This window comes from Trichosurus vulpecula, chromosome 9, assembly GCF_011100635.1.
Source record: "Trichosurus vulpecula isolate mTriVul1 chromosome 9, mTriVul1.pri, whole genome shotgun sequence".
Classification (NCBI taxonomy): Eukaryota; Metazoa; Chordata; class Mammalia; order Diprotodontia; family Phalangeridae; genus Trichosurus; species Trichosurus vulpecula.
In genome coordinates this window covers 3,582,082-3,597,737 of record NC_050581.1, presented here as the reverse complement: position 1 = coordinate 3,597,737, position 15,656 = coordinate 3,582,082, and the positions used below count along the sequence as shown (strand labels likewise).

The 15,656-nt window shown below is 39.9% G+C and overlaps 1 protein-coding gene across 2 annotated transcripts in view; it reads right to left on the bottom strand.

Moving 5' to 3' along the window:
• Positions 1 to 246: 246 nt before the first annotated feature.
• The window catches only part of DNAJA3 (DnaJ heat shock protein family (Hsp40) member A3), a 31,883-nt gene continuing 16,473 nt past the window's right edge, over positions 247 to 15,656 (bottom strand). Inside the window, exons 8-12 of one of the 2 annotated variants that reach the window (XM_036738202.1) lie at positions 9,386 to 9,514; positions 8,482 to 8,597; positions 7,491 to 7,588; positions 2,204 to 2,320; positions 247 to 1,569 (exon numbers count right to left, since the gene is read on the bottom strand). In XM_036738202.1, coding sequence (XP_036594097.1) covers positions 2,217 to 2,320; positions 7,491 to 7,588; positions 8,482 to 8,597; positions 9,386 to 9,514 — 447 coding nt within the window. In that variant the 3' untranslated portion in view covers positions 247 to 1,569; positions 2,204 to 2,216. The remainder of the gene's footprint in view (positions 1,570 to 2,203; positions 2,321 to 7,490; positions 7,589 to 8,481; positions 8,598 to 9,385; positions 9,515 to 15,656) is intronic. The other variant, XM_036738203.1, reaches the window with a different exon arrangement.

Here is a 15,656-nt window from a genome sequence, read left to right as displayed (position 1 = left end):
GAAAAAATAAAAAAATAAAATAAATAAAATAATAAAATAAAATAAATAAATAAAAATAAAAGAAAAAAAGAAAAAAAAAAGAAAAAAAAGAAAAGAAAAAGAAAAAATAGATTAAGCTAAATAACTATGTAAATGTGAGCTATCATTATTCTATCTCCCAGGGACCTTCTTTTTTTCTCGGGACACACAAATGAGATCATAGGTTTTCTGTAGTTGAAATAGGTGGAAAAAACAAATGGACCACACTTTTGGTTTTCAAGTTTCTTTTTGCAGCAAACAATCTTATTTACACTGATACAGAATCACTTTACATGTTTTAAATTAGACATTAATAGTGGCTTTATTTTAAGCAAATTAAAAATGAAATAAAGTAGAACCATTCAGAAACATTCTTCATTAACCTACCTGACTTTTAGCATAAGTATTTCTTTTAATACTTAGAAGCCATAATATTCAAATAAAGCTGTGGCTACTATAGAGACAGTACACTTTGCTATAGTTTACCTTGAAAATCTGGTTAGATTACTGTTTTTAAAAAACCAAACACTTGTACGTGAAGAGACAATGATTCTGAGAGTCAAATAATTTAAAGATACTTTTCTGATGATGCCAACAACGTAAGGACAGTAATCCAAGAACCATGGTTGGCAAGAGCGCCATCTGAATGGAACAGCTGAACTCTACCCAACTGGGGACATGGGATGTAGCATGACTCGGTACAAGGTTAGTATGATGGGCCTGAAGTCTGCTTTAAACGGCAAAACTGAAGCGAGAGGGACAACAGGTTACCTTTCTAAAGACGATTCTATAATGATGATTATGTCCTGTAATCAATACATTTAACCACCACCCTCAACCCCCCATTTATCTTCTTAGATCATTAGATGCCTTCACCACATCACCGAAGTGCTTGCTTTACAAGATGAATTGCACTCCTAGGATTTTGAAAACAATGACACACAGAAGTGGTTGTGATGAAGGGGGAAATTAAACAGCTCTTGACATACCCTTTTAGAAGGAAAAGGACACTGTCAAGGCATGCTGAGTATAGGCTCCTAGAGAAGAGAGCCTATAGGGACGGATTCACTTGGGCAATTCTTCAAGATATTTGCTAAGTGAAAAGTTAATTAGTTCACAGACATATGCAGCTCAAGGCTTCATTTTAAGCTGTGGGCAGAGGTTTTATGTTTTTTTTTTAAGTTTCAGAGTTACAATTCCCACCACATCCAACTCCAAATCAAAATTTTGGCTCCATAAGTAGTATGTAATTGTTCAACTATGTGCAGTCAGAAGGATTTGGGTTACCTTCCCATGGACAGGAAATCTGCAATATCTGTTAAGATATCAAGGTCTATCTTAGAGTTAAGGCATATCTTATGGATAAGTTCATCCACTGGTAACCCTATTCTAAGGGGAAATTTGTCACATGATTTTACTGTTGCTGAAGTATGTCAGAGATCCTCTGCATGCAGATGCCGTGCTATTGATCTGGAGTCCTTTCATTTTCCAGTCTGTCAACAGACGGTGTTTCTGCAACTTCCTCTGTCTAGTTTCCAGTGGATCGTTTGCCTGCATGGAAGAGGAAAATTAATAACAACATTTCACTTAGCTTAATTTCAAAATGACAACAGGAAATTCCTGTGTGGGTAAAACTTACTAAACACTCTCTAGCTGACATGCAGGATCAATAACCAAATGGGATATACAAAAGACCCAAAATGGGTGTGGGGATTGGGTGAGACACAATAGCCATGGGTAAGCCTCCAATGGATCTGCAACACCCCTGGATTCCTAAGAGTTCTCTGGATCAGTGAGCTAAAGATAGTTAAGAGGTTAGAATTCTTGAGTTCTAAGCCAAGTTCTGCCATTGATTCACTCTGTGACCCTGGGCAATCCAGCTTCCCTACCTGCAGAACGGAGAGAGTGTCTGTCGTGAAGATTTAAACAACAGGAAGAGGGCTGGTTTGAAAATCGTTTGCCAAAAACTGTTAGTGAAGGGGAATGTGATCACAAAGCTGACTGCTGATGTGGCAATCACAAAGTGGTCACTCGGCAATGTATTACTGGTTTTTGCTATGATGACAACAGCGCAAGTAATTACAAGTGCCGGACAGGCCTGAGGCAAAAAGTTAAAAGTGAGAGAAAAGAACATCTATTTAAAGGAAGAAGGGGTGGGGAAGAAATACCTCAAGAAATTTCCTACCTCGCCTGGGATATCAGGAACTAAACATTTTCTTAAGTTTGGAAAGGAATCCCTCCTTGTTCTCCCCAGCCTCAGGCCTAGCTCTGCCTCTGGCAGAGCTATCCATGGTGCTGCCACCTGGATACAAACAGCAAAAAAAGCTGTGGTAAAGGGTACATACAATCTGTTGTACCACACACCACAGACGGACCATGAGAAAGAACAGTGTTAGCCTGGGAAATCAAGTCCCATCCCAAGGAGAAAGAAACAGTTCATTCTTGGGAGAGCAAAGGACAAAAGGGCTGATATTACAAAGGATCAATCTAAGTACCCCATGGATAAAAACTTTAATGTACTGGAATCTGTTTTTTGTAGATACAGGTTCATGACAGTTTGGCAGGATGGGGAGAGGAAAAAAAGGGACAATGAAAATGCCAGGCTGTCTTTGATCACGAAGGTGAAAACCCAAGACAACAATGGCTTTGTTAAAATTTACCACAGATTCAACTATGTTGTCGCTAGAGTACAAGCCGATAGGTTCTACTAAACTGAAAAAGTCCGTGATGAACTGGACATCTATGGTCTGAAGAGTGTTCAGGTTAAGCTCAGAATTTCATCACCATAGTGGCTACAAGGGGATGAATTTTTTGGATCTAACAACTTTTAAAAGCTATCTATTAAGTCATGGAGGGGTTGAATCAATAGAGGGAGTGCCAACACTGATAAAATCACACTATCTTAAGTATTATGCAACATACAGCACTTCAAAAAACTGTTTTTTACCACAGCAGTTCCAAAGTGGAGAGTTCTAACATCATCCCCATTTTATAGACCAGAAATCTGAGGCTAAAGAGAGGTGAACTAACTCACCTATCTTCCCTCATTCCAACTTTCCTTTGGCTTTGCAATCTAAACCTCATCACAGCTTCCAATCCTTCCACCTCTCAGCTCTCCCCCAGGTCATGACCCCCGACTCTTCACCTTCCCCTATCTCAGCTCCTTAGTGAATCAGTTAACGCTCTATTATCCTTTACACTGGAGTCCCTTGTCTGTTTGTTCTACTGCCAGCCATGCCTTGCCAAACATACCCCAACCCTGGGTTACTTTCATCATCTGCCACCTTTGCTCCTATTCATGCACTAGTGAACAGAGCCAATTGGTTCCACTACAAATATGTAAACTGGGCCCCCATTGCAGCAAAGCATCTTTTTACACTCGTTAATAGATTTTCTACCCCACTCACCACAGCAGCTATTCCAAACCTATTCATCCTTACTTGATTCCCATGGTAACTCCACCCCCACCCCTTATCCTCTCAGCTGAAGCCTGCCTCATACTTCACCAAAAAAGTTGAGGCCTTCACCAAGAGATCCTTCCCTTCCCCCATATCTCGAGATTCAGAAAACTTTCCCTCACTATCTCTTCCTTCACCTATCTCATATAAAGAACTGGCCCTCCTCCTTGCCAAGAGGAACATGTACTCCTGATTCCATTCCATGCCGTCTCCTCCAGCAGACTTTTACCTGTATCATCCCCCAGTCAATTATTCATTTTCAATGTTTGTCTACCGCTACCTACAGAGATGTCTATGGCTCCACTAGCCTTAAAAAAAAAAAAAAAAAAGAAATATGTTCCAAGTATACCCTTTCCCCTCCCCACCCCAGTTAATCTTATAACTCTCCTCTCTTTTATGGACAAACTCCTTGAAAAAGCTGTCTACAATTGGTGCCTCTACTTCCTCTCTTTTCATCTTCTAAACTCTATTATCTGGCATCCATTCCTATCAACCAACTGAAACTGCTCTCTGTAAAGTCACCAATGAACTCTTAATTGCCAAATCTAATGGCTTTTTCTCAATTTTCACCCTTCTTGACTTTTCTGTAGACTTTGACATTTGTTCACCCTCTTCTCCTGGGATACTCTCTTCTCTCTTAAGTTTTTGTAATATTGTTTTTACCTGCTTCTTTTCCTACCTATCTGACCATTCCTTCTCAATCTAATTTTCTGGGTGGCAATTCCCTCTCCACCTCCTTCACCCCAGGCTCTATGCTTGTCTCTTTTTGGTGATCTCATAAACTCCCATGGGTTCAATTACTATTGGAATAAAGAAGACAACCAGATCTAGGTGTATAGCCCTAATCTTTCTCCCAGCCTCCAGTTTCACAGCACTGTCTTTTGGATATATCAAACTCAGCATGTCTAAAACAGAACTCATATTCCTCTCTTCAACACTCTGCTTTTGCCAACCTCAAGGGTACAACCATCCTCCCACACACCTAGGCTTGCAACCTGAGTGTCATCTTTGACTCCTAATTATCTGATTTGTTGCCATGTCTCTTACATGTACCCTTTACTTCTCTATCATTGCCACCGCCCTAGTGCAGGCTCTCACTGCCCCACTCCCAGACTATTGCAACAGTCTTCTGGCTGGTGTCCTTGCCAGAGTTCAGAGCACCCAGTCCAGTTCATCCTCAGCTCAGATCAGATCATCCTCCTGGTCAACCAATTTCAGTAGCTCACTATTATCTCTAAGATCAAGTATAAAATTCTCTTTTGGGCTTTATTTTCCTACATTTTCAATCTTCAGACACACGATTCCCCTCCACACACTCCTACAATCAGGCTACAACTGGCAGACTTGCATCTTCATTCAGTGCCTTTTTGCTGTCTGTCCCCCATGTCTGAGTGTTCTCCCTCTTCACCTTGGCCTCCTCACTTCCTTCAACACTCAGCTCTAATCTTTCCCACCTGCTCCCTATCCCATCCCCTTCCTCTGAGATGACCTGCCATTTGCACTACCTATTTTTTGTATGTATGATTGGTGCATATTATCTCCCCCATTAAAATATGTGCTCTGTGAGGGCAGGGACCATGTTTTTGCTTTTCTTTGTATTCTCAGTACTTAGCACAGTGTCTGGCACATAATAAGCATATAATAAATGCTTTCTAACTGGCCAGCCACCATACATAAAGTTGATCTGATACCAAGCAAAAAAATTAACATGCCAGAGATAAGCTGAAGATTAACTTCAAAACCTTCCTTGATGTTCACTTGGCAACTACCAACGTTTTGAAGGCGGACCTACTGGTTACAGTCTAACAGCAAGCTTTCTTTTTGAAAGTGGGTGAACCGTCCTCACACTCAGTACCTGACCCAGTAAACATTTTCACAAATGAAGCACAGTACAGGTGGATGGGAGAGCTTGTATTCTTTCTATTCAGCGGCTCTCAGAGTTACTGTGTGGTGAAATGCCTGGGATTCTCACACCATGGTATTAGTGAGACCGCTTAATGAAATTTAATATTGTTTGTGTCCTATTTGAATGTGTGAGTACATTGTAGAATGACTGTCTATTTGACTTTCTCCACAAAGGATATAAAAAAATTAAATGCAGGCCTTACACAATAACAGAGAGCTCACTGAAGTGAAGGCTATGATTCTTAAGTGTCATCTTGATTATGCCTCGGAACCAAATTTTGCCTGGGAACATACCTCTGAGATTTTAAGTCGATGGGAAAGGACAATTTGATATGTAAGTTTTCACTTTCTAAACAACCTTTAGAAAATACAACCAACGAATAAAGTAAGGTCAAGCTATTCCATTTATGTCAATGAAAACATGAAACCAAGATCTGGCTTACAGTGAAAACTTTTGGATAATTAATAACTGACTACTAGCTTTTTTGAGTTGTAACTCAAACTTATGGAAAAGAATTACAGAAATTGCCATTTATCCTATAATCTTAATGAAATTTTTCCTGAGTGAATCATTATTTTAATATTCCCAGGAAAAAGAAAAGAAATAAGATAAAGTGTTCTAAATTATTCCATGATGCTTCAGTGCTCTATCAAAATTCTATATATAGAAGTTTTTGTCCCTGGCTTTCTACCCTGCATTATCTATTCCTCTGCATACATTAGGTGCTCAATAAAAGTCTATTAATGTGTATGTATAAATATTTTCATAGTGGTGTTATATGTAATAGTAAAAAAAAAAACCCTGGAGCTGGGCATGGTATATTTATGACATAATGAGTAATGGTGACTATATTAGCCACTCTATTTCTAGCCTGAGGACAGGAAGACCCAGTCCAAAAACAAAAAACAATACATGCCCATTGATTAGAGCTCAACAAATTATATTACTATAATAGAGTATTACCGTACTATAAGGAATGACGAATTAGGAAAAATTCAGAAAAAGACGAAGATGGTTATGGGAAACATTGAAGAATGTGGTCAAAAAAAATAACATATAGTTCTAACAATATCACAACACTGTGGAAGGTCACCCACACTCATGGTCAACTGCCAGAGCTGGCATTAGTACCAACTTGTAAAAATTAAAGAACACATTTCTCTTCTCTTTAAACAACTGACAAACCGATTTTTTTCAAAGGATTTGGGGTGTTTATTTGGTGATATCTAACAAAATACATCAATATTTATTTTTACTGTACTGATGACGATAGAACAATCCTTTCCAATTGCTTCACTGACAAACCCTACATGTTACTGAAAAACTCTGCTGGTCTCTGAACCATTCAATCAGAGACATTACACTCTCAAAACTAACGACATGGCAACGATATATCAAGACTACACAGGCTGTCCCCCGGAGACAGACATCCTGTGCTAAAAAGACAGAGGGGCTGCAAAAAGAACCAGAAAAGCATGATGATTTTCTCACTGAGATGAGTGGTATTAATTATTAAAACAATTTCTAACGTGGAAGACCGTAGCTTTGGCTTTGATGTACTTATTATTAAAATAATTTACTTAGGGCTTCTCTGATGACAGTAGTGTTTTCCTCACAGTAACCCTATAAGGCAGGTACTGAAATCATGATTCTCTCCAAAAGCATGAATGAGGAATTCTGAAGCAGGGATTAAATGTTATGCCCAAGGTCACATAGCAAGTGGCAGAACAAGTGTGATAGAACCCAGGACCCTTCCTAACTACTGTATAGAGATTTCCATCTAGCAAGAGGTACTTGTTAACATGCTTGCCTAGTACAAATACATAGAGAGAAACTGATATTCTTTTTAAGAAAAAGACACCCTTCTAGTCATTCCATATCCAATTGCGTGTTGTCTGCTTATAATAATGATTCCAGAAAAGATGGCAAATACACAACACATAAAAATACTGGGGTAAAAAAAAAATGTTGATATACTTATCTCTCAATGCCCCCACAACTGGGAGGGACGTCTTTTACTTATTCTTCCCAAAAGAACCAGAAAGAAACATTCTGTCCCACTTAGTCACCTCTAAAGTGTTAAGAAGCATCTCACATGAAATCCTTACCAGCAGCTGTATTTGTGACACCATTTACTGTCCCTTCAACATCAGTCTCATCCTCTGCATAGCTGAGCATCAGGCTTTGCTGCCTGCTCGTTAGTCTTCTGTGGAGGGTGAACAAGATAACATACCATTATTTCTGAGTGGCTACTGAATGTCTGTTCTGGACAGAGACATGTGATAGTCTTTAGTACGTACTAAACAATGATAAACCATATCCATGTCTAACATATTCAAGAATCTTTTAGTGTATCCACTGAATGTCCAGCAAAAATAAAGGTTCATCATACCATGTAGATACAAAGATATGCATCTCCATACTCTTACACTCATAAAAAGACTACATGTGAGCTTACACTCTTCTTTTTAATTGCTAGATCCAAATAATCTCTGCATCATCTTATAAAAAAACAGGCATTCAACACAAAACTAAGTCACTAACATACTGTGGTCCTCAGGTTGACCATTTCCCTACCCATTTATTTACGTTTATTATCCAAATGATACGTCCTCCTACCTATTTTCATTCATTCACCATCAAAACATATGTTTCTGAATGAGGTCAGGAAAAAAATAACTTTTTTCTCCACTGGCTTTCACTATAATTTCAGAGAAATGTCTGCAGGAAAAACGTTGGCTCTAGGCCAAAATAAAAAACGTGACTTGTGGCTAAAACGTCAATTTCTTACCCCTAAAATGTGGAGGGGAAATTCACCGAATAAAGTAAAAACAATGAGGTACCTAAACCAGACTTCTTCCCCCAAAACTTAAATGAAAATCAAATTCTAAAATACTCCTCAACAAATTATTTCAATAACCATTAACCACTATAGATTCTTCAGAGGGAAAAAGCATTAATGAAAAAAGTAGAGTAGTTCCGAAGCAAAGTAATTAAGTTTTCATCATATAGAGAGTAATACTCTGAGTAAGTGCTACTGACTATTAACAAAGTGAAAGATTTATTAGATTCTAACATACTGCCAAATTAGTCACTTACCTGGGAATTCTAATCTTTAGATGAATGTAGTGGTCACCATAGCCGTAGCTATTAATCCGGGGGATGCCTTTCCCACTCATCCGAATCTTTTGGTCAGCCTGTATGCCTGGAGGGATCTACGAATGCAAAAGAAATCTGTTGAGACTGCCTTTGTTCCTAGGGGCCCAAATGAACAATTTTCATTATAGTAAGATAATCTTAAAGTACTGCCTTGGAAAGAATTAGTTGTCATTAAATCTACTAACCCTAACCCTAAATGTGTTCAATGAACCCCAAATTTTATAAATCTGAATATTCCCTTTAACCACGCAGATTATAAGCCAACCACACCTTCTCACAGAATGCTCCACAGAGCTGGAAGCCTTCTTCTAGGTTTTTTTTTGTTTTTACTATTCAATGCTCCCTGATCCCTCATTTCAGCTACATGACCAATCCACTTCCTTTTCCCAGCAAACACAAACATTAAAAGTGTTCTATAAACATGAGCTATTATCATTATCATATGTTTCCTCAATGCTATTTTTAAAGTCACTTCTTGCATCCAAGTTCTTATTGTTAATTAGGCGGTAGTCTACTCAGGCACACAACATGTCTCCCCATTCCCTTTTGGGTCACCTGGGATTTGGATTTTTCATAAATTATAATATTCCTGATTGAGGCCAGTTCAGATTGAAGCCAGTTCAATTGAGGCCAATCATGACTTTTAATAAGGAAAAAATAATTGCCATTCAACAACAACCTAAAAATGTGCTTTATTCTGAGTGTAAAAGCACAACCCTACAGTCCGTGTATGTTATTAATTCAGCAGTTACAGCACACTTGAATTTCATGTTCCCATACAGGGAAGCAAAATAGCAGGGCAGTAAAGAGAATCCCTTCATTTCTCGCAGACCAAGTGACTTACCGTGACATTGATTGTCTCATAGAGCCCTTGAGTTCTGGCTGTCCCACCAAGGACAGCTTGAGCTACGGAAATAAAGAGGTCTGAGTGGATATCTGCTCCATCCCTCCTAAACACAGGACTTCTCTGAACCTAAAATTATCAAGGACGAAAAAGGATTATTACCAAGAGACTAAGCCCTGTAAATGACACAATTTTAACCCTTTCTACTTTTGTTTCAAGGAGAATGATGACCAAACGACTATAATTCCCCAAAGCGGACTCTTCAATGTTTTAGACTTAGGTTTTCTCCATTCTCAAAAAGTATCTGTCCTTTTTCAACCTATAATACACTGAAATGTATGAGGAAGGGAAAAAAAATCCATTCTTTTTTCCAATATATCAGGTGCTATATTAAAAAAAAGAAATTTCCTCACGAGTCTCTATGTTGAGCTCAGGAGGATGGAAATGCAGTGAGCTAACCTTCCTGGGTGTCCAACACCACGTCCATTATCAACAAGGGGAGAGCTCCCAGGAGAGAAGGGCCACCAGGAAAGCCCTTCTTGCCAAAGGGGGAGCAAACTATCCCAGGTCTGAAACAGAACAGGTCAAATCTCCCCTGCCAATCAGTACTGAGATCAGGTCTATGAGCTGCCCCACCATTTGCATCTAAGATGAAAGAGGAAAATCAAGTCTTTAGGAAAAAAAAAAAAGGTGGGTTTTCCTCGCCAGATTGTGGAGTTGGAGAAGCCAAGAGCAACCTAATGGCTAACAAACATTTATTAAGTGTCTGTTATGTACATGGAAGGACACAGCATGTACACAAACACGTATATACGCTTACACACAGATACACACAATAATTTAGGGAAGGAGAACCAGCAGCTACAGTAATAGCCTAAGACAAGACTTCGTGGAGGAGGTGACACCTCAGACATGCTTTAAAGATGATCCATGTTAAGAGGGATTGTGGGAAAACAGGAACTCTACTGTACTACTGGAGGGACTGTGAACTGGTGTAGCCATTCTAGAAAGCATTTGGGAACTATGGCAGAAAGTTACCTTTGACTTAGCTAGAGTACTAGGCCTATAACCCAAAGAAATTAAAGAGGAAAAGGATGGGCAAAAATATTCACAGCAACTGTTTCAGTGGTGGTGAAAAACTAGAAAGCAAGGCAATAGATATCCTATTGGAGAATGATTAAACAAATTACAATTTATTTATGTTACAATGGAATATTACTGTGCCACAAGAAATGGAGAAAGTTTCAGAGGAAATTAAGAAGACAGATCAACTAATGCTGCACAGTTAGTGAAACTAGGAATACAATTTAAACAATGATAACATTATAGATTAAAAAAACTTTGAAAGACCTTGGGTCTCTAGTAACAATTAGATTTGAAGATCTTTCCTACCCATTAATAGGCCATGTGACCTGCTTAAGTCACAGGAAGCCTAAGATACACGCGGTGGGAGGAGCTTCCTGACAGGAAAAGGCAGTTATGTCATAGAAAATGCTGAGAGAGGGAGAGACAAAGATGTCATGGCTGCTGGTGGCTGCTAATGGTCGCTCTCGTGATGGTTAGAACTGAACAGGCTGACTTAGCTGTACTATGAGTTTGTTTTGGGGAAGACCCCGGCAGGGGGTCAGAGAGGCTCCATGTTGCGATATTCTGTACTCAACAGTTTGGGTTCCTAGCTGTTATGATGAAGTGGACTGACTGGCTGTGGGAGCTGAACATCTGGTTATGGGATATGGTTCTCCGGTGTCCGAATAAATGGTTTACTTCTTCTACCGTCTACGTGGAGAGTCTAACATACCTTGCGATACACAACTACACAGGCACTTTGACAATTATCATCTCCACTGTTATTACTGCCTTACTGTTTCAGACTCCTATCAACACCAAGATAAATCATGAGTCTCCACAAACGTAAAGAGAGTCATCTTCAGACACGACTAATGAGGGCATTCATTTTGCCAGGCTTCCCTGCTAACCATCACCCCCTCTCTCCTCCCTTTTAGGGCTACAATCCTTGAGACTGTTTCCCCTTCTTCTTCACCGCATTCCCTGGCTTCCAGTCTCATCACTCCACTGCCACTATACTTTCCAAAGTTACCAATCATCTCCCAAGTGCCAAATCCAATGGTTTTTTCTTCATCTTCATCCTTCTTCACCATTGGTCACCCTTTTCTTGATACTCTCTTCTCTCTAGGTTTTTGTAACACTGCTCTCTTCTAGTTCTCTTACCTGTATGATCACTCCGTCCAGATCACATCCTCTAACCATGAGTGACCCCAAGACTGTTCAGGGACCTATTCCCTTCTCCTTCTATACCAGCTCATTTGGTGATCTCATAAACTCCCATGGACTTAATTATCACCTCTATGCAGACGATCTCTTTATCTAGCACAAATCTCTCATCTCACATCTCCACATGCCTTTTGGACATCTTGAACTGGATGACCTAGAGATTCAGCCTCAAACTCATCATCTGCCTTCCCAACTTCTCCTCTCTTTGGAACTACTCTATGATTAAGGACACCCACCATCTGCCCAGTCACCCAGGACTGCAAACTGGAACCTGAACTCCTCACTCTTTCACCTTCCATATCCTATCTGTTGATTTCACCTTTCTAACATTTTTTTATATGCCCCTTTCTCTCTTCTGACACTGGCACCACCCTGATACAGGCCCTTAATACCTCATGCCACTGTAATGGCCCTCTGGTTGGTCTGTCTTCATTGCAATCCATACTCCACTCAGTTGTCAAATTGATCTTCCTAAAGCACAGGTCTAATTATGTCATCCTCCTGTTCAATTAATTCCAGTAGCTCACGATCAAACATAATACTTTATTTGGTTATTAAAGCCCTTCAAAACCTGGCCCCTTCCTATCTTTCAAGAATTCTTACTCCATGTACTCTGTGATCCAGTGACATTGACTTCCTTATTGTTCCTCCCATAAAATGCTCCATCTCCTCACTGATCATTTTCACTGGCTGCCTCTCATGTCTAGAATTCTCTCCCTTCTCATCAATTTTTCCTGGGTTCTCTGGCTTCAAGTTCCAGCTAAAATCCCATCTTCTAGAAGAAGCCTTTTTCAGTTCTCCTTAACGCTAATGCATTAGTTCTGTAACAATCTTCAATTTATCCAGTATATATCTTGTATGTACATAGCTTATGTGTGGTCCTCCCATTAGCCTGTGAGCAACGTGAGAGCAGGAACTGTTTGTTTTTTGCCTTTGTATCCTAGCACTCAGTACACAATGCCTGGCACATAAAGTGCTTAGTAGATGACTGGCAGCTTTATTTTGTTCAACTGGGAGGCTGCAGGGATATTGTGGAAGGGACAGACTAATTTTAAAATGCTCGCTAATCTTAAAAAATGATAATGCAAAGTAAGGACCTTTAGGTTTTTCTTTTTTATTATCATTATTTTTGAGAGAGGAAGGCAGGGCAATTGGGGTTAAGTGACTTGCCCAAGGTCACACAGCTAGTTAGTGTGCCAAGTGTCTGAGGCAGCATTTGAACTCAGGTCCTCCTGACGCCAGGGCAAGTGCTCTACTCACTGCTCCACCCAGCTGCCCCTGGGTTTTTCCTTTAAAAAAAAAAGGGTGGGGGGATAAATATGAAGGAGTACTATAAGAAATGATGTGTAATGAATACAGAGAAGCATGGAAAGATCTATATGAATTGATGCAAAGAGAAGTAAGCAGAGCCAAGAAAACAGCAAACAGTGACTAAAACAATGTTAATGGAAAGAACAGGACACAAAAGAAAATCAAAAGTAAATGCAACAAAAAAGGACTCAGATGAGGGGTGATGAAAAGACACGCCCCTTCATGAAGGTGAAAGGTCCATAGGTGTTCCACAGCGTCTGTTTTTCGACTTTTTCAATGTATTGATCAATCATGCTCATTTTTCCTCTCTAAAAAATACTATTTGTCATGTACGTGGATAAATATGGTGATATAAGAAACAGAAAATATCAATAAAAACTTATTGTTTGGAAAAGAGAGTAGGGAAATCTGTTTGTCCAAAACATTTGCTCCAAGTTGCCCCCCAGATTTCTCTACGTGAACCAAATGCACAACAAGCACTCATTCAGAACTATGCGCGAGGCACTCGCTAGGTGCTGGGGATACAGAAATCAAACAATCCTTACCCTCAGACAGCTGAGCTCTGTCAGGGGAGACAACAGGCAAATATAAAAGTACAAACACAAAGGACACAAAAGAAATCAGGTTAGTTTAGGAAAGGAAGGCATTAATAGTTGAAGAATCAGAAAAGTGTTCCTGTAGAAAGTGGCACTTGAGCTGAGTCAGAGGAAATAAAAATTTCCACAACGCAGATGTGAGGCTAAAGCACACTGCAAATAGAAGGGACGGCCATAAAGCCAGGAGATGGAGGGTCATGCATGAGAACAATGGGAGAGCCAGTTTGGCTAGAAGGAAGAGCATGGAAAGGGGATGAATGAGGTTGAAAAGGCAGATCGAGGAAAGGATGTAAAAGACTTTAAAAGCCACACAGGAATTCATATTTGTCCTAAAAATAATTACAGGGCCACCAGATAGCATGATGTGGTCATTATAAACCTGTGCTTTAGGAAAATCACTTTGGCAACTTGTGGACAATGGATTGGGTGAGGAGGGACTTAAGGCAGAGAGGTCATTATAACAGCCCAGGTAATGAGGGTCTGAACTAAGGCGGTAGCTGTGAGTAATGAGAATTAAAAGGATGCAAGTGGGGGAGAGTGAAGAGGAGAGGATAACACCAAAATTGGGAAGTTCATGAAAAGGGATGGCTTTGGGGGCAAACAATGAGTTGTTTTAGACATTCTAGTTAAAGATATCTATGGGAAATCCAGTTTGAAATACAAAAAAAGGTAATTGGCATTGTGGAGCTGAGAAGGAAAATCAAGCTGAAGACATATATATGCAAGTCATCTGCATAGAAATGCTAACAAAATATGTGGGAATGGATAAGGCCTCCAAATGAGAATGTAGGACAGAAGAGGGCCCAGAACAGAGCCGTCAGGTACACCCAGGTAAGAGGTGTGACAGAGATGATGAGCCAGGCAGAGACTGAGAAGTTGTCAGATATGTAGGAGAATAAGTAGGGGAAAGCAGCATCATGAAAACCCAGAGGAGAGAGGGCAGTCTATAGTATTAAAGAAGGATCAAAAGATGAGAACTGAGGAAAAAAAAAACCAAAACATTGGAGGCAGTAGTTTTAGTTCAATGATGAGGTCTAGATAGAGATTTGAGGAGATTGAGGAATGAGGTGAGTGTGTTGGAAGAAGCACCAACACATATGCTGAAATTCCCTAATATAGGGAAGGAGTTGGGGAGGAAAGATTGCGTGCCAGGTACTGAACTCTGAGAAAAAAAGAAAGAGTAACACGGTGTCTGGTAGACAAAACAGTCATCGTGATCTGAAATATATGATAAATTTGGAAGAAGTGAACCTCAAAAAAGGAGCTGCTGATAGTGGCAAGAGAAGGATCTCAGAGTTAGTGGATGATGAGTATGTGACAAAGTACAAACAAAGATGGAAAGGGTAGCCAAAGAGTCATCTGAGGGAAGCCAGCTTTCTTTGCGCACCATAACGATGGAAGGAGATTGAGAGGAAAAGTTTCAAAATGAAAGTGACGTTAGTTATGGAACAAGAACTGTGGAGGACACAGAGATGAGGTGGAATGAAACATGGGAGGGGTAAAGTTGAGTAAGTTGGGGATAAGGAGAAGGTGAAGGTTGGGAATGGGGAGGAGGGTGGTTCATTCGTAGACATCAAATCACAAGGACTGGGAAAGGAGGAAGTGGTGGGAGTTTGCTAGTCCTAGGGGGAGTAGTGGGTGGAAACAGTTCCACTGAAGACAGCAGATGATTAGAAGATTGGAATTCTCAGTCTGTGGTCTTGACTCGGGGTCTCAAGCAGAGCTTGGGTGACTCAATCTCTGCAGCAGCAATTTCTTATGTTGTCTTTTATGTCTTGATTGTCCCCAAATACCTGGCAGATACTATCTACAGCACTCACTTAGTAGTTAGCAACTTTCTGTTACCTACATAACCCCAGCACCTGTCTACTATAGGCAGCAGACGGGAACAGCAGGGCTAATAGTTATCTTGCAGATAACAAGTACGTGTGTTTGCTGATTTCAACATTTTCATTTAAAAATCCCAATTTCAAGAAATATTTCCAATAGGTTTGTCTAGTCCCTGCTTGCACTTAAAAAAGAAAATGCTACCTCTACTTTCTCTACCTTCCTTAGGATGGCAGAAGATTCTA